Source organism: Oncorhynchus mykiss, chromosome 17 (genome assembly GCF_057628025.1).
Source record: "Oncorhynchus mykiss isolate SJ-2025 chromosome 17, ASM5762802v1, whole genome shotgun sequence".
NCBI lineage: Eukaryota > Metazoa > Chordata > Actinopteri > Salmoniformes > Salmonidae > Oncorhynchus > Oncorhynchus mykiss.
In genome coordinates, this window is record NC_143038.1 from 41,298,728 (window position 1) to 41,325,278 (window position 26,551).

At 43.2% G+C, this 26,551-nt stretch overlaps 1 protein-coding gene across 1 annotated transcript; it reads left to right on the plus strand.

Annotated features, from left to right (window-relative positions):
- The first annotated feature begins 2,157 nt into the window (after positions 1-2,157).
- On the plus strand, positions 2,158-26,503 carry LOC110494208 (transmembrane protein 198). Its single transcript, XM_036950264.2, has 5 exons — positions 2,158-2,766; positions 21,781-22,039; positions 23,385-23,960; positions 24,223-24,371; positions 24,957-26,503. Exons 2-5 carry the CDS (start codon positions 21,898-21,900, stop codon positions 25,104-25,106), a joined length of 1,017 nt encoding a protein of 338 aa, XP_036806159.1. The 5' UTR covers positions 2,158-2,766; positions 21,781-21,897; the 3' UTR covers positions 25,107-26,503.
- Positions 26,504-26,551: the final 48 nt, after the last annotated feature.

Sequence of the window (26,551 nt, forward strand, 5' to 3'; positions counted from 1 at the left end):
TGTTTATTTTGATGTTACACTATAGGGATGTCTATGGTATTCTCTCTGGTATGCAATCGGGTTTCTGCTCAGGTTATGGATGTGTCACTGCAACCTTAAAGGTCCTAAATTATGTCACCATTGCCTTTGATTCTAAGCAATGTTGTGCCGTTATTTTTATTGACTTGGCCGAAGGTTTCATACTGTAGACCATTCTTGTGGGTCAGCTAAGGAGAATTTGTTTCTGAGGGGTCATTGGCCTGGTTTGCGAACTACCTCTCTCAAAGAGTGCACTAAAGTCAGGACATCTGCTTTCTCAGTCACTACCTGTCACCAAGGGAGTACCCCAAGGCTTGAGCCTTTCTCTTCTCAATTTACATTAACAACATAGCTCAGGCAGTAGGAAGCTCTCTCATCCATTTATATGTAGATGATAGTCTTATACTTAGCTGGTCCCTCCCCGGATGTTGTGTTAAACGCTCTACAATAAAGCTTTGTTTTTGTCCAACAAGCTTTCTCTGCCCTTAACCTTGTTTTGAACACCTCCAAGGTGTTCAGGTAAGGGTGCTCTCGAGCGGCTAGATGTTCTTTACCATTCGGCCATCAGATTTGCCACCAAAGATCCTTATAGGACACATCTCTGTGTAACAGTATAAGTTTAAACCGTCCCCTCGCCCATACCCGGGCGCGAACCAGGGACCCTCTGCACACATCAACAGTCACCCTCGAAGCATCGCTCCACAAAAGCTGTCATTGTAAATAAAAATGTGTTCTTAATTGAATTGCCTAGTTAAATAAAGTTATTTTTTTAAGTGTGAATGTCAACCGGTGTCTATAAGAATGTGTAAAGGTATAAAATAAGATATTTTCAAGAACTCCATAGCTGTTTTCTTTCTAGGAGTGTTCTGTTCCCATGAACTCATTTACTCTTCAAGATGACTGAACTTCCCACCTCCCCGTGCAGTACAGAAAAGCTGTTTTATAGGCCGTTCAAAGCCTTTGCACCTCCAGTCAAACAGAATGCCTTGTAAATATGAACATCAAATCCTCCTTCTTGTGTACCCATATGTGTGCCATGTGTATAGGCTACAGTACAGAACACCAACCTACTGCTCCAACGTGTCGACCCACTATAGACTCTACGTCTGGTCATGCTGCCTGTCTTTAATGGCACTGGAACCCCAGGACTGTACAGAGCTTAGAGAGAAGAATGCAAAATGACAGCTTCAAGTCAAACCCAGGTGAAGTAAATCCAGCCACAGATCTTTATAAACATTGCAGAACAGAGAGATGAGGGTTTAATATTACAATGACCACACCTACACTACAATCAAATACTGTTCACCGAATGATACTGTACTTCAGCTTCTTGAACAATACAGTGCGTCATTGTGTGCAGATGTCCTCTTGAGTTTGTTTTATTTAGGAAAATGTAGAAATTACTCAAGGAAATGCGACGTTCTAGGTTTACTTATATTTGTCTTAAAATTGGTTGTGTATAAAGACAATTCAGTTTAAATTAGATTGCGTCATTGAACACTGCTCCCCGAAAAACAAGATAAATATATACAATCATTTTGGAAAGCAAAAGTTGTAAGGCTTTGTTTCAGTGGGGTGACTGATTTATAATCAGTTGGTTTTCAGACAGATTAACCCCAGGTCATGAGAAAGGGGTTAAGGGTTAGAGTCCTCAATGTCATAAAGGTACTGGTGATAATGCTGCTATGGCCAGGTGTAGTAGGAGGGTGGTGGTGGTATGGTTTGCAACAGGGTTTGTCAGGAAAAGTGTTAAAATATCTGTTGATTTTTGATGGTTGGGAGGTGGGGTATTTTTCCAATATCTCCTTCCATCCCCCCATGTGCAAGCAGGATCCCCTGCCTGTTCCTAATTTATTGTCTTGTCGCTTACATTGTTTGTGTTCAAATCACCCAATTAGAAAATCGGCTCTATTGAAAACGTCTCTCTTACACACACACACACACACACACACAAGTGCAGTTTATTACACATTATTACAAATGATTACACATTTATTATATATTATAGCCTATCTATTATCTATAATCATTTCTATATTTTCTATAATCTATTCTCAATTATTATTATTATTATTGTTTTTTATTGTAGAAGACAAACTCAAACCCATCTAAGCCTAGCCTGCCTCCACCTCCCCCTTCGAGTCCCAAATTTGAATGCAACAGGCAATACCAGATGGTCTGTTGGCGTTGGCTATGATGTCAAGCGTTTTCAGCTGTTGGCTGGACGTTGGAGGGGAGAGAGAGACTCGTGGAGAAAAATACTATTTTAAAATAAAGTAGTTTAGAGCTCTAGAGAACTAGACCCCCTTGGGTATCGATATACAGTCCACGTCAGAGAGAGGGAAAGAGGAGGTGTGTAAAGGGAGAGACATTTGGCTCGCTGTAGCCAACTTTTTACAGACGTGACTAGCTCGCCAACTGACAAACCGCCTGTTAATACAATGCCATGGGATTATGAATAAACATGATCAACCAAGAGCTCAAGTTCACGCAAACTCATCCGTTGAGAGTGCAAATAACGCCCGACCGATTTAATTTTGGACACCGTTTTTAAAGAAGACGAGAACGTGGCTGATTCCTTTTGAATAGCCGACTTTTGTTGTAAAAACAGTGAAGGACTTTTTTTGTGCTCACTGTATGTGCATAGGAACCTGTTTTTCCGCCGCTGCTTCGATGTTCTGTTGTTTTCCGTTGTGTTCATGCCTGACAATTCTCACGGAAACAGACCCACATAGCCGCTCGCAGTAGGTAAGTGTTCTTTTGTACAGCATAAATTAATTATTGTAAATTACAGCCCATTATCCTTCCACCGCAGACAATACAATGTATCAACTTTAGGCTCCTTCAAACAGCAGGAGGAAGGCCAATGTAACTGAATTCTACTGTGAAATGTAACAGTGTAGTTCCTGTAGAAGAGCTTCTTCTGTTACATTGTATATTTTCCCTGCTGTTTGAAGAAGTCTGCTGTGAGATGCTCATAAACTTGTTTTAGTGACTGTACACCCTTCTTAACATGATTTTAATAATTAATTCCATAGAGTAAGTATAGGCTAAACTTGCATTTTTGTTTTATTCATTCAGTAATTTATCATATTCTTTTGATGTCACTCTCCAGTAAATTAATGTCTGGGCTCTGTCTGAAGATCATTTCAGTAGAACCTATTGGGCTATCAGACAAGATAACAATGTAAACAACTTGGGCAGTTAGCCTTTGTATGAAGAAAAGCCTGAAATTGATTGCTTGTTATCTTAACAACTGTTATCATGATCAGATGCGCATTCCTGATCTTATTGACCTGATAAGCATTGTTATGTATTTTCTCCTTGTTAGCTATAGCTGGTAGTTACACCTTGCTTTTTTTTTGGGGGGGGGGGGGGTGACTCCTCCATGGCAGAGGAGTCACACAGCGTCTCTAGCTACACCCCCCTCAATGCTCTCTCCCACATCCCCCAGCCATCTACAAAAAAAATCCAGTCGACTAGCTCGGGCCAGATGGCTTTGCCTCAACCACTCTGGGAAAATGCAGAGATGGGGCCCTTCCCAGCTCCGGAGAGAGAGAGGCAGATCAAAGAGAGGAGGAAAGAGCAAATGTTGGGGTGTGTTACTTAACTCCTAGTCCTTGAAGGCCTGTAGTGTACTGTGGATGAGCTGTTTTTCCACTCTTACCTTTTAATTAGCGCTGAAGCACTCTCTGGGTCCCCCAACCAGCAGCCTTGGGCTTGACCTCAGGAGGGGCCCGTCTCAGCCTCAGCCACCAGTGATGTCCTAATTCTGTCTGTCTAGAAACTACTTTAATTTCCTGATTGTCTACTTTCACTCACCACCACTGATTTGAGAGTACATAGGTGAGATGTATAGTGACTGGAAATCCATCCATGGTTTTCTCCAATAGCCATTTTCACACTGGCATTTTTATCCCAGGGTATTTCCAGGGCGAACAGGTTGACAATATTTTCAACCTGCATGGTGTCAGCCCTGCTTTAGGACCAGGGTTGTAACAGGGTCAGAGTGGAAAGGAGAGGTAAGAGGAGAGACACACTTGTCTGGCCTTATTGTAGCCCTGACTCTGAAGGCTAGGTTATTCATAATAGTCATTGGTCAGTCAGGCCTTATTGTGGAAACTCTTCTACTGGTGGTGTCCAAGTGAAGTAAAAAAAGTCCTTTACTCTACTGTCCACTCCACATCCCCATAATAGACCATCAGCTGTGGTAGCAAAGGTCAACCCTGCCGAGGCTCGTTTGTTCTGGCCAACAACATGAACCGTCAGAGAGTTGAAAGGTCTCAACGTTAGCTTAGCGTCTCTTCATCTGTAGGAGGATTGAGGGGGTCTGGGAGAGGTCGTGTTTAAATAAGACTGCTAGGGAAAGTGGTATACCATCAGTGAGGGGGATGGAGAGTGCAGCATCCGAGGCATGCTCCCTGTTGATCTGTAATGCAGTTGGATATCCTGGCCCTTTAAAAAAAAAAAATGTACACCCCTTTTTCTCCCCAATTTCGTGGGATCCAATTGTTTTTAGCTACTATCTTGTCTCATCGCTGCAACTCCGTACAGGCTAGGGAGAGACGAAGGTTGAAAGTCATACATCCTCCGATACACAACCCAACCAAGCCGCACTGCTTCTTAACACAGCGCGCATCCAACCCGGAAGCCAGCCGCACCAATGTGTCAGAGGAAACACCGTGCACCTGGCAACCTTGGTTAGCGCGCACTAACCTGGACGACGCTAGGCCAATTGTGCATTGCCCCACGGACTTCCCGGTCGCGACAGAGCCTGGGCGCGAACCCAGGGTCTCTGATGGCACAGCTGGCGCTGCAGTAGAGCGCCCTTAACCACTGCACCACCCGGGAGGCTATCCTGGCCCTTTTTGCGTGGTTGGCAGTTTTTATATTGTACCCCTTTTTTGCCGCAATATCCAATTGGTAGTTAGTCTTGTCTTATCACTGCAACTCCCCTACGGACTCGGGAGAGGCGAAGGTCGAGAGCCATGCGTCCTCAGAAACACAACCCAACCAAGCCGCACTGCTTGCTTAACCCGGAAGCCAGCCACACCGATGTGTCGGAGGAAACACCGTCCACCCCTCCCCTAATCAGGACAACGCTGGACCAATTGTGCGCCGGCTCATGGGTCTCCTGGTCATGGCCGGCTGTGACACAGCCTGGGATCGAACCCGGGTCTGTAGGGACGCCACTGCAATGCAGTGCCTTAGACCACTGCTCCACTCAGGAGGACTTGCTGAGTTGGCAGTTTTGAGATAATGTACAACTGAAAGTTTGTTGAAGTTGAACTTTCCATGGTCTGACAAGCCTGCTTGGTGTTCTCAGCATCAGGCTATTTCAGGCCTGTGATTGATAGATCCTCTACATTTTTTGTTTCTTATCATGTACAGGGACCTCTCTTCATAGACGTGTTCTGGGTCTGGATATCCCAGTGTTCTGTCCCCTGTAATGTTATTGCCATATCTATATCCGCATTGTAAAATTGGTTAAGGTAAAACTGGAAGTAATGACTGCACAGAGCAGACATCCTTGAATATGCAGACAAGGGCAGTCTCTCACATGATAATGTTTATCACCAGATGCATTTAATTGATTATAATGCCAAGTAACATTCTAAACTGTGTCTCAAGAATCCCAACACTCTCTTCTCCCTGGGGCGGCAGGGTAGCCTAGTGGTTAGCGCATTGGACCGAAAGGTTGCAAGTTCAAATCCCCAAGCTGACAAGGTACAAAGTCTGTTGTTCTGCCCCTGAACAGGCAGTTAATCCACTCTTCCTAGGCCTTCATTGAAAATAACAATTTGTTCTTAACTGATTTGCCTGGTTAAATAAAGGTAAAAAAAATAAATCTGTCTCACTGTCTAGTTTCTTTGTGTCACAGACCTTCAAGTAGTTAGGTTACTGGACAAGAGCTCAGAAAAACAAGGCTAGCTCTGTTTAAAAGTGCAGGCCTTCATAGTACAGTGATATCCTGTCACTGTGCAATGACTTGATCCATGTCTCCATCCTCTGAACCCTTAACTAAAACCCAGATTAGCATTCCTACTCTGGCTGGCCACACGTCTCTGTCTCCTGCTGTTCTACCTCAGTACATCAGAAGTGTCTGGGATTACCCATAATTCCTTTCACTTTAACCCCTTGCAATTCAGAGAGGGGACACAGTAGTACTGTAATGTGGATTTCAGCTACTTTATCGGCTTGGGTTCTGATAGAGAAAAGCCTCAGTGATACAGTATTCTTGTATTTTATCACACTGTATATGAAGTGTTGACTCCCAGTCACAGTAGGGGAGAGTGGGGTTTTTTAAGCAATTTTTACATTCAGCATAAATGGAAATATATAGTAATCAATGGAAATATAGTGTTCTGGTCACACTTTTTGGAGAGTCCGGATTGTCTATCTGTAGATGGTCATTCTATCAACAAACTCTCTGTTGATAAGAAACTGCTTGCTAAGGATATGGTTAGGTTTAGAATAAGGGTTACGTTTAGGGTCAGGTTAGGGCTAGGTTTAGGCTTAGTAGATAGTCTGTAGAGTATCTACAGATGAACTATCCAAATTAAGTGTTACCAGTATTCTTTCTAACAACGATATCTACATATATTACAGGATGTTGTGTATCCCTGGAAATAATCACAATTCATGTAAACGTAACTGTTTTGAAAACAGCTTGTCTCTTGGCACAACTCACTCCGGGAACGGGGTAAGTTAAGCCACCTACACATTTCTTTACCGAATGAAATATTACCGCTACCTTTTTTGAAACCATGTCTATCTTTATTTCTCAAACACAATTCAACAAAATCACAATTGCTTTTTTATCTTTGAATAATTTTAAGCATCTTTTAATACAGGCTTAACACCTAACAAACACTTAGTACTTTTTTAAAACACTTAACGTAGGCCCAGGCCCTGTTGTTACATCATACCATACTTGCCTTGTGCCTGGGAAGAAAACACTTCAGTTTGCTCAACTTGCCATTGGCTCAACCATTGGCTCAACTTACCCCAAGGCAACCATTTTGACTATATAAGCCCACACAGCTACAAGGATGCCTTTTCATGCTAGGTTAAGGACCTCATATTGAAGCTTATCGAGACTCCAACAGATGTATAGAACAATCTTTAAAATGATTTACTTTGGTTTAGATACAAGCATCATGAAACCTCTATAAATTCATTTGAGTTGGGGAAAATGTTTTTTTGGACCTAACTTGCTCCACTTTTTTCATGTTTTTTTTCCCCCTTCAAAGACTCCACGAAATGATGACCTCTTCCTAAAAATTGGTCAAATTATGAATTTTGTGTATGATTTCCTAGAAACAAGGGCGGCTCAACTCTCCCCTACAATGTGTTTGTCCTAATCGAAAATAATTTTAGCAGCAGCATAATCATCTAATACAACATAGTCATCAAATAGTGAATGAGTTACAGTCCTGATTTTCATCATATCCCATGGTTGTGAAGCATTGCTCTACAAGCCAAGGCAGTTAATTTTTATTTTACCTTTATTTAACTAGGAAAGTCAGTTAAGAACAAATTCTTATTTTCAATGATGGCCTAGAAACAGTGGGTTAACTGCCTTGTTCAGGGGCAGAACGACAGATTTTTACCTTGTCAGCTCGTTGATTTGATCTTGCAACCTTCCGGTTACTAGTCCAACGCTATAACCACTTGGCTACCTGCCTCCCCAGCCAAGGCAAGCCAAAGCCTGGTTTAGGCAATATACTGCCCTGGACAGTAGCCTATACTCTACTGTACTGGACTGTGTTGGTCCTGCACTGGCAGAGTGTATTTATACACTGACCACGATAGGATCTCCCACAAATGAGCCTCTACAGTTAAGAAAGCCTGGAAATAGAGTCTATGTTGAACCTTGTTGGCAGGAGGAGATGCTTGTTGTGGGTTAGGCCGGGAGATGGACAGAGTCTTGTCCTGTAGCGTTAGCCTAGGAGGGGGGCGGTGGAGAAGTATTTGGGTTTGGAAGAGACCTGTTGTCTCATTAACTGAGCCGAGTACCTAAAAGAGGGGTAGCGCTGGTTTTTGGGGTCTTGGAGTTCCACTCACACCCATTCATAGACTCAAAGTATTGGGTGATGTTGTTTTCTTTTGGCTAAGAGGATGCCAGAGAACCTTTGTAGTGTACACAAAGGAGGGGTTATGGGAGATATTTTAGGACGGGAGAGACCATAAGGAGGTACAATTATACCCTGGCACCAGACAAACAGACGTTGGGTGGAATAGAAGAGCAGTTCTGCGCTGCTGTAAATGACAGAGCTGACCTGGAAGTGGCAGAGACCAGAGCTAGAGAGACACTGTGTGGGATAGTGAACACTTCAAGCCCCATCACTCCCCCCCACTCCACGCTACAGTAGATAGAGTCTAGCTGTTACCGCAAGTAATATGTACACTGAGTGTACAAAACATAAGGAACACTCTTTTCATGAGATAGACTGTCCAGGTGAATCAAGGGGAAAGCTATGATCCTTATTGATGTTGCCTGTCAAATCCACTTCAATCAGTGTAAATGAAGGGGAGGAAACAGGTTAAAGAAGGATTTTTAAGCCTTGAGACAATTGAGATATGGATTGTGTATGTGTGCCATTCAGAGGGTGAATGGGCAAGACAAAATATTTAAGTGCCTTTGAGCGGGGTATGGTTGTATGTGCCAGGCACACTGGTTTGAGTGTGTCAAGAACTGCAATGCTGCTGGTTTTTTCATGCTCAACAGTTTCCCATGTGAATCAAGAATGGTCCACCACCCAATAGACATCCAGCCAATTTGACACAACTGTGGGAGGTATTGGAGTCAACACTTTCAACACCTTGTAGAGTCCATGCCCCAACAAATTGAGGCTGTTCTGAGAGCAAAAGGAGTTGCAACTCAGTTTCATTTTGATTAAACTCTCAACTCAGATACATTTATACAAGGACCATTCAACTGTTACTTACAGATAGTAGATTATCTTAGCAGGCTAACATTTACAGTGCCATTAGATTTGAATATTACCTCAGCAGAATGTTGTGGACTTGTCCAGACCCTTGACAGCTAAAGAGATGAGTTCCACGAATATATGCAATATTTGAGATAAACTATTACAGTTTATCATTCAAACCTGGTTATCCCGAGCAGTACACGGTCGCCAGGTGCACGTGTTTCCTCCGACGCATTGGTACGGCTGGCTTCCGGGTTAAGTGGGCATGGTGTCAAGAAGCAGTGCGACTTGGTTGGGTTGTGTTTTGGAGGACGAACGGCTCTCGACCTTCGCCTCTCCCAAGTCCGTACGGGAGTTGCAGCGATGAGACAAGACTGTAACTACCAATTGGATACCATGAAAAAGGGGTAAAAAAATGTTTTTGTAAAAACATTCAAACCTGACTGTGTTCATAGTGACTCTCTCGTACTCCGTCTAATCTGGCCTTGTAATGACTCTCTATATCATTATATCTTAAATCCTTTCTAGTCTCGTAACTATAAACTGTGTGACGTGTAGACCTAATTCTTATGTTGGATGTTTGCTCTCACAAAGACCCCATATCACTCTTTCACTTTAATGATAAGTACACTACATTTACTATCCAAATAATCAGATATTGTTATTATAGCCTATTTCACTTGTAGGCTATTTAACAACTGATTGGAAATATAATGGAGATGGAGGGAATATCTGGCTCTGAACTACATTCATATTGCCAGTCTGTAGAAACAGGCTTCCCAGTTTGTATAAACATGGAATTCTTGATGCGCATGGGTGGGGATAATTAGAATGTGTGGATTGGAGCTTGTATATTTGCGTGAGTGTGTGGGTGCGTGACGTGTGGGTCTGTTGATGCATATTTTGTGGGTGTATGTGTGTGTGCGTGCGCGTGCCTGTGCCTTGAATCGCCAAGTCTGTCTGGGTGTTAGTGGGAGTTGTGTTGGAACATGCGTGGAAGTAGAGGTGTGTCTACTTGTGTGTCCTCTTGTGTCATACACACGTGACTCTGCCTCTCGAAAAGGCCTCTCATTGTTTCTCTGTTACTCCACTTACTGTACGCTTTTTCCCTTTTTTATAAGGAGCTCTCTACAATCAGAGTTGAAAGGCCTTCATTGTCTGGGCTTTTCTCAAAGACAAGCTTGGAGTTGAAGGGCTTGATGGAGAATAGGAACTCTCTCTGAGACTGTTCAACTATTTGAATATTTAAAGGGATATACAGTATGTTAGACTGTGGTAGACCATGTGTTAAACAGTGGGTTTCCTGGAAACTCATTCAGACATAATATAAAAGATGTGTACACCATCAGAGACAGTTTTCCCAGGTACTGACTTGTCTGGCAAGTGAAGAAATGTATAGGCTACATAGGAGTTGGAAAGTAGATACATATTAATTGATGTAGTTCTGTTCTTGTTTATTCATGTTCTGTATCAGGGCATGTTTTATGTTTTTGTTTGGACCCCAGGAAGAGTAGCTGCTGCTTTCACAACAGCTAATGGGGATCCTAATAAAATACCAAATGGTTTGGAGGGTTGGATAGTGATGTATGATCTTTTATGATGACTTTACAGAGGTTTGTTATTTTGGAACATCTGCACATGTTTGAAAGGTCAGTGTGTATGGTCTTAGAGTGCATGTCAGTGTTAGGCCTAGTTGTAAAACTTACTGCCCCTCAAATCACTTTCTATACATTCTCACTCTGTAATTACTACTTTCTAAAGGGTTACAGCCTACATTCTCTCGCTCTCTCTTACTCTCGCTCTCGCTCTCTCTCTCTCTCTCTCTCTCACACTCTTTGGAGAGCACTGTAGGGTCCAGAAAACAGTGGGGACATTCATGGGGAGAGCTCTCTGCTCTCGGCCAAGCCTGGCTGAATGAAGGCTGGAGACATGTAGGAAGGGCTGCCACGGTGCCAAAATCACTGCAATTCCCCCCCCCTCTGCCTCATTTACTCTTGAGGAACAAAGTGTTGTTTGAGAGGCACTGGTCAGAGATTTAGGGAGAAGAGCGATAGAGACAGTCTGAGAGAGAGAACGATGGCGAGCTCTGGCTTTAACACCAACTTCAGGAAAAAAAAGTCTGAATGCGAGGATGTGAGAGGAGGTCTTTAGGACTAGTAGGTCATTCATTCCATTCTTGTTTCATGTTCAGATGAATCATTTCCTTCCTTAGTCAGCATGGATGAGTAAAGGTTATCATAGATCTGTGGTTTACCATAGGGGTCAACTCATGATACATTTTTGGGGAGAAAATTCACTTAACTTGTAACCTTGGTATTTATGTTCCTCCTCAATACAACATAGTATCCATTCTTTGCCTTATAAGAGATAAAAGTGAAGCAGTCTGTGGCTGTCTCTCAGTAGACCACTGTCAAACACTGTTTGATCTCATGTGGAGTGCATCTCATTTTCTTCTTGTTTTGGAGATGGAATGATGAACGAGTTGTCCCTTAATTTCCTGTCAAATGAGCTCCCAAATGGAACAGCCTGATTAAAAAGCGGGATTTTCATGTTTTCATTCTCTGCTCAAAACAGCCATTCACTTGTCAGGACTGCTTCTAGCATTCCTCAAGAACGACAAGATCAACTTAGCAACGACAAGGTCTATTTTGTGCAGCAATTTGACTTTATAAGAACAAAATGGAAGAGGTCTTGGTGCATTATAGATCAACATGTCTTTCATTACTGGATTTGATTTGATTATAAATAATTAGTGACCAGGTTTCAACATGAAAGTAAAGGTTCAGACAGGTCAGTGATAGAGGTCGACCGATTATGATTTTTCAACGCCGATACTGATACCGATTATTGGAGGACCAAAAAAGCCGATACCGATTAATCGGACGATTTTATTTATTTATTTATTTGTAATAATGACAATTACAACAATACTGAATAAACACTTATTTTAACTTAATATAATACATAAATAAAAATCAATTTAGCCTCAAATAAATAATGAAACATGTTCAATTTGGTTTAAATAATGCAAAAACAAAGTGTTGGAGAAGACATGCTAGATAAACTAGTAATATCATCAACCATGTGTAGTTAACTTGTGATTATGATTGATTGACTGATTGTTTTTTATAAGATAAGTTTAATGCTAGCTAGCAACTTACCTTGGCTTACTGCATTCGCGTAACAGGCAGTCTCCTCGGGGCGTGCAATGAGAGGCAGGTGGTTAGAGCGTTGGACTAGTTAACTGTACGGTTGCAAGATTGAATCCCCCGAGCTGACAAGGTAAAAATCTGCCATTCTGCCCCTGAACAAGACAGTTAACCTGCCGTTCCTAGGCCGTCATTGAAAATAAGAATGTGTTCTTAACTGACTTGCCTTGTTAAATAAATATTATATAAAGTTGTAAAAAAAAACAAATCGGGCAAATCGGCGTCCAAAAATACAGATTTCCGATTGTTATGAAAACTTGAAATCGGCCCTAATTAATCAGCCATTCTGATTAATTGGTCGATCTCTAGTCAGTGAGAGGGGTTATTCAAATTCAGGAGGATTTGTTCATCTACCCAGCGAACCTATTTTACCTATTTGACCACGTAAAAAAAGTGAACTTTGTTTGTGTTCAAGTTGCGAGCCAGAGAGCATTCTCTCATTGTTTCTGCCACTAGGCTGTGAATGTTGATATCAAAGCGTGTCTCAGACATTAGAGCATGAGTGAGTGCATCTGGATCCATGGATGGAAGGCCCATATAAACACAATCATTATTATCAGTTCCAAGATGATTTTGAACATGTGGAGTGTTTTATTTGAATTGTTTAGAGATGATAACCGACAAAAACAAATGCAGCTGAACCCACGGTCAACGTGTTGTAATAGCCAAGGCATTCAAAACACTATCACAGAACTACTATATGAGTCTGTTATGTTGTGATCCTATTGGAGCTATACCCTATAACCTATTGGATCCACGTTTCTAAACAGCTTCTATCCCCTAGCCGTGGCTAACAACTACTGCTCTCCCTCTCCCACAGACTATCCACACTTGACTTCATGTCCATACACAAGTCTTTACCCACTCAGACACAACCTACGCTGCTGCTAAAGTGATTATTGATTACATTTATTTCTCCATTACGCTGCTGCCCATTGATTATTGATTGCCAATAACATTATTTATCCTGCTACTGGTCACAACTACTCTTGTTTACATGTATATATAGTATTACCATTAGTATATTATAGAGGGAAAAAGGTGCTATCTAGAACCTAAAAGGGTTCTTCGGCTGTCCCTGTATTAGAACCCTTTGAAGAACCCGTTCCACAGAGAGTTATAAGTCAAACCCAAAAGACTTATCTCTTTTGCCTTGGAACCCTTTTTTCTTAGTGTATCATAAGTTTTTATATATTCCTGCTACTAGTCACTTTTCAGCCCTGTTTACATGTATATCCTACTACCAGTTAGGGCTGGGCGATTTAATGAATTAATTAATATTTTAGAGGAGTATTCCAAATGCCTTCATGGTAAGAATTTAGTATGTGGGCCTCCCGGGTGGTGCAGTGGTTAAGGGCGCTGTACTGCAGCGCCAGCTGTGCCATCAGAGACTCTGGGTTCGTGCCCAGGCTGTGTCGTAGCTGGCCGTGACCGGGAGGTCCGTGGGGCGACGCACAATTGGCCTGGCGTCGTCCGGGTTAGGAAGGGCTTGGCCGGTAGGGATGTCCTTGTCTCATTGCGCACCAGTGACTCCTGTGGCAGGCCGGGCGCAGTGCGCGCTAACCAAGGTTGCCAGGTGCATGGTGTTTCCTCCGACACATTGGTGCAGCTGGCTTCCGGGTTGGATGCGCGCTGTGTTGGTTGGGTTGTGTATCGGAGGACACATGACTTTCAATCTTCGTCTCTCCCAAGCCTGTACAGGAGTTGTAGCGATGAGACAAGATAGTATAATTGGATACCACGAAATTGGGAGGAAAAGTTTTTTACATTTATTTTTACAAAATGTATAAAAGATTTTAGTATGATTTTAGTATATATATATATATATACACATTGGGGAAAACAAGTATTTGATACACTGCCGATTTTGCAGGTTTTCCTACTTACAAAGCACGTAGAGGTCTGTCATTTTTATCATAGGTACACTTCAACTGTGAGAGACGGAATCTAAAACAAAAATCCAGAAAATTACATTGTATGATTTTTAAGTAATTCATTTGTATTTGAAGTGTACCTATGATAAAAATTACAGACTTCTACATGCTTTGTAAGTAGGAAAACCTGCAAAATCGTCAGTGTATCAAATACTTGTTCTCCCCACTGTATATATATATATACATTTTAGCCAAAGACTGCTATTCTAGCTTTCTAGTCTGTGTTTTATACATGTGCAATAAGCATAAAACACAATTATCTAAGTAATTGTCAACTCGTTCTCCTTCTGAGAATTAAGGTAGGCCACTTGATTTCAGCATCTGAAAAAGGACAGGCATGCTGTTCAAACAGATGGAGACACACAGAAGGGTGAAATATAAAGATTGTAATATAAAGATTAGCTGGCTACTCACTAGCAGGGGGCTTGTGTTTGAGGGATTGTTTATGAGACCTGTGTTATTTTTCTATAGTGTCTGCTACCAGAAGTTAGTCATTATTAGTGGATGTGCATTGTGCGTGGGTCTGGTTACATTTGTAATTTAAAGGACATTTTCATAGACGGACTTGAAAGCCAGATCAGGGATTATTGGTTGTGGCCTATGTATAATTTCACAAGCCCGGAATTCATGAGATTATTGCTGACTGTTTGAAATACAGTGAATTTGACCTTTAATTGTACAACAAAATGTATTTAGAGAAAAAATTATCAAAAATCTAGATACTGTATACATCGGTAATCGGCCATAAATTAGAAAAAAATTGAGGTAAGACTAAAATAAGTGCACTTCAGTCAAAACATTGTACATTTAAAAGTCTTGACACTGGATGTCTTTGGCCCACCTATCAGTCACTTTTTATGTATAAACCCACCTCAACCACTCCAGTAACCCTGCACATTGAATAAGGTACTGGTACTGACCTGGACTGTATATACAACCACTCCAGTAACCCTGCACATTGAATAAGGTACTGGTACTGACCTGGACTGTATATACAACCACTCCAGTAACCCTGCACATTGAATAAGGTACTGGCACTGACCTGTATATACAACCACTCCAGTAACCCTGCACATTGAATAAGGTACTGGCACTGACCTGTATATACTTGCATTCTCGTGTTTCTTTAACTCACATTGTAGTTCTTGTGTGGTTTTTATTTTAATTGTAATGTTTTATTCTATTTTCTATTGTTATCTATATTATAATTTTTATTATCACTGCATTGTTGGGAAAGAGCTCTCAAGGTAATTATTTCACTGTACTGTTTTACGGCGAATAAACTTTGAAACTTGAAACTAGATTTAACTAGTCAGATAATCAGTGTTGGTGTTGACACTCCAGCCTCCAAATCCAACTCTGCTCTTCCTGCTCTGCTTCCTGCCCTCAGGGAAGGGTCACCTCCAAAACAGCCTTGCCACTGATCTCCACTTCCTCTTCTGGGCCACAGCTTCCTGCCAATGAGAGAGCAGAGGGGGGAGTGGGGTTAGGGGTCAGAGGTTTGAGGTTAAAGTTTCCGGCCTTGTGGATGGAGGGTCAGGAAACCCAATAATCCAGTGTGGAAAACATATGCATGTATCTTATGTTATTTGTTCTTATGGATCGCTTTAGGAGGCAGCCATGGTCAGGACAATATTCCAACCATGTCAACAAGTATGCATGAATCCACGCATGTTTCTCTAAGGCAACCACAGTTGGTACAAGATGGACGCCATGAAGTGTGTTGCTCCCATCACGTCCAGACTGTTCTCCAGTCTCCACTGCCAGTCTTTGGGCAGGACACGGTGGGTACGGTTTTTGGCATTAGTGGTCATGGAGGATTACGTTTATAGCTGCAGCTGTAAAGGGGGGTAGCTGTAGACCCACGGGCATCATGCCCAGTCAGGGGGAGACCATGGCACAGTCACACATACCCCCCTGTGCCAACCTGTGCCTCCAAACAGCTGGGCTCTAACGTTGAATTCTCAGCTGCCACCTGCCTTAAAGCCAGAGCACCTTGGAATCCCTGACCTTTCTCACACCCCAGCAACCCCCTCAGTGGTTAATTAAACACACCCAATTAGCTATGTGGGGAACCCAGGCATGTTCTTGTCTGTTTCTCAGCTGTTGTGGCTTGAGCTAACCCCGTCCCACCCTCTGTCCCTCCCTGGTGTTTGTCAGACAACATTCTAAAGTATTTCATACCAACATGCTCAGTCATCTAAGTGTGACTGTGAGGCTTACCACTAAAACATTTGCTTTTTGTTTATCTCTGTATACTTTTTTAAAAACTAGGCAAGTCAGTTAAGAACAAATTCTTATTTACAATGACGGCCTACCCCGGCCCACCCCTAACGACGATGGGCCAATTGTGCACCGACCTATGGGACTCCAAATCACAGTGGTTCCTTTTAACATGAGTCTTCAATATTCCCAGGTAAGAAGTTTTAGGTTGTAGTTATTATAGGAATTATAGGACTATTTCCCTCTATACCATTTGTATTTCATTAACCTTTGACTATTGGATGTTCTTATAGGCACTTTAGTATTGCCAGTGTAACAGTATAGCTTCTGTCCCTCTCCTCGCTCCTCGCTGGGCTCGAACCAGCAACACAACGACAACAGCCACCCTCGAAGCAGCGTTACCCATGCAGAGCAAGGGGAACAACTACTAGAAGGCTCAGAGCGAGTGACGTTTGAAACGCTATTAGCGCGCACTAACTAGCTAGCCATTTCACTTCGGTTACACCAGCCTCATCTCGGGAGTTGATAGGCTTGAAGTCATAAACAGCGCAATGCTTGACGCACAACGAAGAGCTGCTGGCAAAACGCATGAAAGTGCTGTTTGAATGAATGTTTACGGGCCTGCTTCTGCCTACCACCGCTCAGTCAGATACTTAGATACTTGTATGCTTGTATGCTCAGTCAGATTATATGCAACGCAGGACACGCTAGATAATATCTAGTAATATTATCAACCATGTATTGATTAGTGATTATGATTGATTGTTTTTATAAGATAAGTTTAATGCTAGCTAGCAACTTACCTTGGCTTACTGCATTTGCGTAACAGGCAGTCTCCTTGTGGAGTGCAACGAGAGAGAGGCAGGTCGTTATTGCGTTGGACTAGTTAACTGTAAGGTTGCAAGATTGGATCCCCCCGTTCTGCCCCTGAACAAGGCAGTTAACCCACCGTTCCTAGGCCGTCATTGAAAATAAGAATGTGTTCTTAACTGACTTGCCTAGTTAAATAAAGGTATATATATATATATATATATATACAGTGCCTTGCGAAAGTATTCGGCCCCCTTGAACTTTGCGACCTTTTGCCACATTTCAGGCTTCAAACATAAAGATATAAAACTGTATTTTTTTGTGAAGAATCAACAACAAGTGGGACACAATCATGAAGTGGAACGACATTTATTGGATATTTCAAACTTTTTTAACAAATCAAAAACTGAAAAATTGGGCGTGCAAAATTATTACGAATACTTTCGCAAGGCACTGTATATATATATATATATTTTTTAATCGGTGTCCAAAAATACCGATTTCCGATTGTTATGAAAACTTGAAATGTATCATCAAAATGTATCGAAGAGAGTATTTCTCAACTTCTACTTCTACGCCTTGGCCTCCAAGAGCTCCAAGACTAGACATGGAGCCACGTCACTTATCCTTATTTTGTGAGAATGGGTGATAATATCAGCCTTCCGGACAGTTACCAGCTAGACCCCATCTACTCCCTTCATCCTTCAACCACCCACATGCTCAATGGCAAACACACACACACACACACACCACCTCCTTTCCCTTGGTTGCCTCCATCTCTATGTTGTATGCCCCTCTCTCCCAGCATGCTTTGCTGTGTGTGCCAGTAGAGGTCACGGCTGGGGTCTCAGAGCCTTTGTGCCGCCCCATAATGGCTCCATTATCCCTGAGAGGCATGGACTCCAGGCCTCTCCAGGCCTCTCACACTGACCACCATTGTGACTCACACAGGGACAATTTGGGGACAGAGACACACGGACGTGGGAAAGAGTTGGTGTGTGTGTGAATACAAACGTGTGAGGGAATTTGTGTGTGTGAGTGTGTGTATGGTCGGATGCACAAGTCGTTTGTCTTGATGGATTACCCACAACAATCACTTTTTGTGACCAGTTATCTCAGTCTCCCCTTGCGTTTAGAACCGTCTCCTACTGTAGTCCTTGTTTTGATCTAGCTGAGAACAGCTTTCCAAATGTTTGATTTGAGTTGAGTGGAGTCTAGTGGTTAGAGCGTTGGGCCGGTAACCAAAAGGTTGCTAGTTTGAGTCCATGACCTTGACTAGGTGAAACATCTGTCAATCTGCCCTTGAGCAAGGCACTAAACCCTAATTGCTCCAGGGTCACAGTCAATAATGACTGGTCCCTTGCCGTGACCCCACTCTCTGAGGGTGTTTTGACCATTTTGGACTATAATCAGATATGGAGATGAAAATCTTTCATAGTTTGCAAAAGTTCTATCTTTTGACTTGTGCACAATCAGTGGTTGTTTGTTTTGGCTTTATATTTGACATTGTAATAGTACCATTTCATGGTATAGCATTTAAACTAGGGCAGGTGTAAGGTAATGCCATGAAATCTATACGTATCGCCATAACTGAACATGATGAAAGAGAAGTCCATAATAACCTCAAGGTGAAATGCCCTCATGCTTCACAATATGGGCGATACTGCACAGCACATTATTTGCTGAACATATTCTCTGTATCATATTTCTGTCTCACTCTAAAGCGTTCATAATACTGTCCACACCCTCTCAGGAGTGCCACAGACACAGCAGACCAGTAGGACTGTGGAACTCTCAGCTGGCCAGATCATTTGTCTTTCCTTTTCCTCTGGCCTTTAGAAAACAAGTGAGACAGAACAGATAGGACTATCTGGCAGAGACCGAGAAGCAGACACGTGAATGCAGCAAGAACTCTCCCTCCAGCTCTGGAAAAAGAGAAGGGACAAGAGAGCTGGGACCTCATTCTTTCCATGTCAAGTCATGGCCAGGTCATAATGTATAGCCATGTGTCTCGGAGACAGAGGGAGAAGGAAGGAGGAGTTTAAAAGTAGAAGGAACATTTGGGAGAATGGAGGGAGGAAGATAGTGACACAGAAGACAGATGAGGGGAAAGAGGGGGGAGACTGAGAAGAGAGAGAGCAGATGAGGAGAGCAGGCAGCCAGCTGCGTGACTGTTTTTTGCTCTGAGCCTGAGAACGTGAGTTTGCTGTAATCGGATCGGAACTGGGGTGAGATCATAAAGAAGGCCAGGCAGCAGCCCCAGAGAGAGCGGCCCACCCTGAGCCATGAGACCCTACACCTCCTCCCCAATCCCCTGCAACAGGCAGACTGAGAGGGGGGTTGGGGCTGCCTGATTAACCCCTCACTAGCACCACTCGATGTCCGTAGCCCCACTTTTAATTAAGTCATTTACTTTCACCCAGACATTTTTACTACATAGCCTAGTTTAAATGTATGACTCTGACACCTCAAGCCCAATTTAGGAGAGTTGTAGATAAACAACGAAAACAACGTCGACCCCATTAAACTTGAGTGGGTATTTGGTGCTGATATGATATCAGTGCTGAATATGCTCACAGAAAATGGGTCAAGTGTATGTTAAATTGGATGGTGTTAAATAGATGCCAAACTTGAGTGGACACTGGACATCTGCTGCTATGTAGATTAGAATTGTCATAATTCCATACAGTAGATCAGACAAACACGCAGCAATGCCGGTACTCTGCAAAAAGCTATTCTATAAGATGTGCCGATAGTCAGTACTGATGTATTTATTTTGGTAGTTTTGGTTAAAAAAAAATCAGCAAGGTACTACAGAAAGTCCCTGGAGTATTTGGCTGTTCATGTTTATGTGATTCAACCAGACTGTAGTCGTGGCAACAGGGTGTATGTGTGGTGGTATACAGTACTGTGTGTTATCATGGGAGGCAAGCAGAGTGTCTGGCAGGCCCCAAATGCATAGTCACCAGGGAGAAGTCACAGTTGGCCGGCAGATTTCACACTTCTCCTGAATCCTCGAAGAACAGCGGTCTGAAGCAGGGGTGGTGGGGGTGAGGAGGAGGGGGGATCTGGAGTGCTCCACGTGCAACATGTTAAACTTTTGAGTCATTCAGCATGAATGGAGTCCCGCTGCAACTAACCACTATATAATCTCTGTTTTGTGGGTAAGGTCATCTAAGGCACTGTTTGTAGGTTTACAAAGTTTTTTTTATATTTTTGTATTTATCCGTTATTTTACCAGGTAAGTTGACTGAGAACACGTTCTCATTTGCAGCAACGACCTGGGGAATAGTTACAGGGGACATGAGGGGGATGAATTAAACAATTGTAAACTGAAGTTACATTGAGAGGTTTGCTCTGTTCTCTTTGCCGGTTCTCTTTCTCTAGTTCTAACAGAGAGTCCTAACAAAAAAGTAACGGTCACTTTAACGCATTGTGATGCTCTGTGATGATCTACACTACATGGCCAAAAGTATGTGGACACCTGCTTGTCAAACATCTCATTCCAAAATCATGGCCATTTGTATGGAGTTGGTCCCCCCTTTGCTGCTATAACAGCCTCCACTCTTCAGGGAAGGATTTCCACTGGAAGTTGGAACATTGCTGCAAGGACTTGCTTCCGTTCAGCCACAAGAGCATTAGTGAGGTTGGGCACTGATGTTGGACGATTAGGCCTGGCTCACACCCGGCATTCCAATTCATCCCGAAGGTGTTCTTCCGCACTGACAAACCATATCTGTGTGGACATCACCTTGTGATGCATTGTCATTCTGAAACAGGAAAGGGCCTTCCCCAAACTGTTGCCACAAATTTGGAAGCACGGAATCATCTTGAATATCCTTGTATGCTGTAGCTTTAAGATTTCCCTTCACTGGAACTAAGGGTCCTAGCCCGAACCATGAAAAACAATCCCAGACCATTATTCATCCACCAAACTTTACAGTTGGCATTATGCATTAGGACAGGTAGCGTTCTCCTGGCATCCATCAAACCCAGATTCGTCCGTCGGATTGCAAGATGGTGAAGCGTGATTCATCACTCCAGAGAACACGTTTCTATGCTCCAGAGTCCAATGGCGGCAAGCTTTACACCACTCCAGCCGACGCATGGTAATCTTAGGCTTGTGTGTAGCTGCTTGGCCATGGAAACCCATTTCATGAAGCTCCCAACAAACAGTTATTGTGCTGACATTGCTTCCAGGAGCAGTTTGGAACGCAGTAGTGAGAGTTGCAACCGAGGACAGAAGATTTTTATGCGCTACGTTCTTCAGCACTAGGCGGTCATTTCTGTAAGCGTGTGTGGCCTACCACTTCACAGCTGAGCTGTTGTTGCTCCAAGATGTTTCCACTTCACAATAACAGCACGTACAGTTGACCAGGGCAGCTCTATCAGGGCAGAAATTTGAAGAACTGACTTGTTGGAAAGGTGGCATCCTATGACGGTGCCATGTTGAAAGTCACTGAGCTCTTTAGTAAGGACATTCTACTGCCAATGTTTGTCTATGGAGATTGTGTGGCTGTGTGCTTGATTTTATACACCTGTCAGCAACGGGTGTGGCTGAAATAGCTGAATCCACTAATTTGAAGGGGTGCCCACATACTTTTGTATATATAGTGTATGATTTAATCCAAACGTTCTTTCATTTTACAGGCACACAAGCTGTTCTGATGGACTCCAGATAACAGCACCACTCCTCATCCTCCTGTCCCAACCTTTAACCCCCACCTCCTCCTCCTCCTTGTCTGGTTGGTCTATTGGAGCCCCAGGATGACAGACCCTAATGGGTCTGTGGGAGAGGGCTTGGCCGAGGTGGATGCCTGCAGCCTGGAGATCGAGAGGCAGTATGAGGTCATCCCTGCCGTCATCTGCTCCATGTGCTGCCTGTTCGGCATCATCTACTGCTTCTTCGGTAAGGTCACCACGGGGTCAAGGCATATCTCAATAACGTCATGTCAACGAGTACACTTAAACTTCAATAACACGGACTGCATCCCACATGGCACACTATTCCCTATATATTGCACAACTTTTGACAAAGGACTCTGATTGAAAGTAGTGCACTATGTAGGGAATAGGGTGCCATATGGGACAGAACCAAAATGACAGAGCATGGGAATGTGTATTCAGACGTATCATATGTCTGTTAATGTGTTATATAGAAAATGTACAACAAGGTTACCTTATACTAATGTTCCCCAAGGTACACTAGAAAATGACATGATGCGGGCTACCTGATACAGGGAACATGTACTTTCTATCCAGACATACTGTGTCATGTGTATATTGTTCTGTATGCTTCGGTAAAGTCTTTAATACAGTCCCGCACTGACATGTCATCATTCCTCAAGGCAAAACCTCCCATTTTGTCTTTCAAATTGTTACGTAACTGATTAGAGAGAAATGAAAGACATCTGGCCATTTGGTACCTAATGACAGCATTTCCCAGACTAATGTGATGGTGTAGTGTGTGTTAATCACACTGAGCAATCCCTCACACCCAGATGAGAACCATTACCCAGAGAGAGAGGGCTCCACCCTCAGCCAAGCAGCCGCCACAATCTATGGGTGGGCGTCATTTTTCTCACCAAATCCCCCATCATCACCCCAATTAGCCTCAACACCACCACCTCTCTTATTAGTTTTAATTGTAGGGTCATTTATACGGAATTACATTGCTTACAGTTGATATTCTGTCATTTATACAGTTGGATAGTAGTTGCTGTGTCCTAGCCTCAGCAATTTAACTTGAACTTAATACCCTAATTTATCACCTGCATATTTCCTTACCGTTAGTTATATTCTATATGTATTATATATAACCGAAAGGTTGCTGGCTCGAATCCTCGAGCTGATAAGGAAAACATCTGTCGTTCTGCCCCTGAACAAGGCAGTTAACCTACTGTTCCCCGGTAGGCCGTCATTGTAAATAAGAATTTGTTCTTAACTGACATGCCTAGTTAAAAAAATGGGCTTAAAAAAATAAGAAACCTGTACCATGTCAGATATAGAGATGAAGTGTATTCAATTTTAAGTTTACATCCCAATATTACACTTTATATACATCACAGAAGACTGAAATATAAAGAAAACTGTTTGACATAGAAACACTGGTTTTTCAGTGTTTTTATTTACATAATGTTTATTAATTATGAAATGGCTACATAGATTCTACATTCTTCCCCCTCTATTCACCTCTCTACCCTTCTCCTCTCTCCCTCACCATCCTCTCTCCACTCTCTCCTTTCCTCTCACAGGCTACCGCTGCTTCAAAGCTGTCATGTTCCTGTCGGGCCTGATGTTTGGCTCGGTCATCATCTTTCTGCTGTGCCACAAGGAGCGGGTGCTGGACACCCAGCTGAGCGTGGAGGCCTCGGCAGGTATTGGCCTGGGCATCGGCCTGCTGTGTGGCCTGGTCACCATGCTGGTGCGCTCAGTGGGCCTCTTCATGACAGGCCTCCTGCTGGGCCTGCTGCTTGCCCTCGCCGCCCTTCTGGTCACCCACCAGTTCTACACCCCCACCACCGTCTGGGTGCCCCTGGGGGCACTGCTGGGCACAGGCATGCTGTTCGCCGTGCTCACCCTGCAGTGGCAGAAGCTCTTCACCGTATTGTCTACGTCCGTGTTCGGGGCAGCCATCATGACGGTGTGCGCTGACTACTTTGTGGAAATGCTGGCGCTTGCCAGCCACGTGTACGAGTGCCTGAGACTTTCGCCGCCGCCGCCGCTCTGCTGGTACAGCTGGGTGATCCTGGGTATCTGGCCGACACTCAGCTTTATGGGGGTGCTGGTGCAGTGGAAGCTGACGGCTGAAGGCTTCTCACACACTGAGGGTAAGCATCATAGAATTGCATATAGAAGCTGATTTATAGGATCTCTGTGGAAAGAATGAGAGGTAGAGGACACCTTTTGTAGAGTATGATGCATCTGTATATCTCATATTAGATTTTGGGTGATTAAGAATTTCTCGTGTGCTCTGCCGAATTACTAAGAAATGAAACAGTGAGTTAACACGTCCCTCTCTTTCTCCCTCTCTACCTCTCTCTCCTATCTCTCTCTCTACCTCTCCCTTTCCCTCTCTCTTTCTCCTCTCAGTCATCATCAGCAGGAGGCAGAAGCGGGTCCAGTTGATGCGGATCAGGCAGAAAGATGCCAAGAAGCGGCAGCAGAGCGGTGGACAAGAGGGCACTTACCGTCGCAAGCCTACCCCCGTCAAACGCTACGCAGGAGACCTGCTGGCACCGGTCAGTCACACACACACACACACACACACACACACACACACACACACACACACACACACACACACACACACACATAGGAACACACAGCATATGTTTTACTATCCTTGTGGGGACCTAAAATGTATTTCCATTCAAAATCCTATTTTTGCCTAACCCTAACCTTAACCCCTAACCTTAACCCCTCACCCTTATTCTAACCCTAATTCTAGCCCTAACTCCTAAGCCTAAAATAGCCTTTGTCTTTGTGGGGACCTGGGAAATGTCCCCACGAGGGAGAATGTTCCTTGATTTACTATGCTTGTGGGATAGTAAAACACACACACACACACACACACACACCACCTCCTTTCCCTTGGTTGCCTCCATCTCTATGTTGTATGCCCCTCTCTCCCAGCATGCTTTGCTGTGTGTGCCAGTAGAGGTCACGGCTGGGGTCTCAGAGCCTTTGTGCCGCCCCATAATGACACACACACACACACTCTATTGTATTTTAATTCCAATGTGTAGAATCAATTTCTAGGTTGATTCTGATCATGTTCCCTCTCTCCTCTCTTCTCCCCCTCTCTCCTGTATTCCTTCTCTCAGAGTTACCTGCAGAGTCTGAGGGACAGACAGATGGGCACAGGCAACTCCCTCAGCAGCCTGGGCACTGCCAACCACACCATGATTGACTTTGACTACGAGACTGGCTCCACCGTGCCCCTCACCGCCACTACACCAGTCATCAGGGTCTGACGCACCGAGGGACAAGCAGGAGAACAACCACTTGTTTCTTGTCCCTCCTCCACAGTCCTCCTCCCCTACAGACTGTTATTTTAGGGCCTCAGCTCTTATTTAGGCAATGTTCGAGTCTATTGAATAGTGAATCTACCTTCCATTGAGCTGGAATAGGGCCTTGAATGCTGTCCAAGTGAAGATCATTACACCAATAGTTCCTAGCACAACTCCAGTGTAACTCTCAGCCTATCATTGTTGGACGTTTGGAATGGCCGACTTGAGAGTGATGGAATGGTTCCTCTGTCTGTGAGCTGTTCCCTAAGAGTTGTTGGGAGGGACGTTTGGCCTCTTGTTTGATGTGTGCTGTAACCACTCTGTGTCAATAGACTGTGCCTGTGTGGCCTCTCCCTGTGTTGTCTGCTCTGAGCGTGGGAGGTCCATGTGAAAAGTCAGAAGGCCACTGAAGAGGGAAGGAGAGAGGGAGGGAGAGAGGGAGAAAGAGCAGAAATAATCTCATCTGACTTCTTATGTCATATGCTTTTTTTGGTGCCGTTATGATTGATTGATTATATATGGGAAAAATCACTTGACTGATGAAAACAGACTATTTTTGCTGTTCGGGAACCAATAATGGGGATGGAAATGGCTATGAATAGCACGAGAGCTACCTCCTCGAGTAATATCAACTTTTACAATTGGAGTTATCTGTGCTTTAATGACTTGAAATTAACCAGTGGCATGTAACTTCTGGTCACCTGACTTCCTCAAAGAATAGGAGAGCAGCTGTTGTTGAGGATGCACTGTGACTGGACAAAGACGAGGACAAGTCAAGACACATTTCTCTGATCTGTGTTTGTTGTCTGTGCGAGTGTGTGTGCGTTTGTAATGTTATGGTGTGTGTTGATGTTTACTTGTCCCTTTTTGTAGGTAAATGCCTGTATAGTTGGGTGTAGAAGATTCAGGTCCAGAGAGATACACGGCAGCCATTTTGTGCCTCAATACATTGAAGATTATTACATGGGCAACTGTTACAAGTGAAATGTTTTTACAGTGCCTTTTTTTAGAGGTAGCAATACTGCAATACTATATATACAATGTTTCAAACCACACTCATTATGTCATTTATTTTGGAGCAGTAGCTTGTTTCATGACAACTTATGGGCAGTTTTACCTGTGCAGTACCTGTATTCAGTAATTTATATGATTAATAACGTTGAAGGACTATGCTATGGTAAAATTAGAGTACACATTTGCCAAATTCTAGGTTACTAAAGAATTATCTGTGTTTTTTGAAAATGGTAATTTACTGTTGTTTTAGAATTTTAGAGGGATAGTACTCTGACTATTCTGAATCTGTACAGAATTGTCAATAGGAAATGTAAAAGATAAACCATTAAATTAGTTTAAAAACAAAAGCTGTTTGAGTGATTTCTCTGAGGATAATAAATGGCTCTGTATATTTT

Excerpts from the sequence above, each read along its gene's own strand:
- LOC110494208 (XM_036950264.2), top strand. The coding sequence starts at position 21,898 with ATGACAGACCCTAATGGGTCTGTGGGAGAGGGCTTGGCCGAGGTGGAT. Across the intron at positions 22,040-23,384 it reads CATCATCTACTGCTTCTTCG|GCTACCGCTGCTTCAAAGCT; the intron begins GTAAGGTCACCA and ends TTCCTCTCACAG. Across the intron at positions 24,372-24,956 it reads CAGGAGACCTGCTGGCACCG|AGTTACCTGCAGAGTCTGAG; the intron begins GTCAGTCACACA and ends TCCTTCTCTCAG.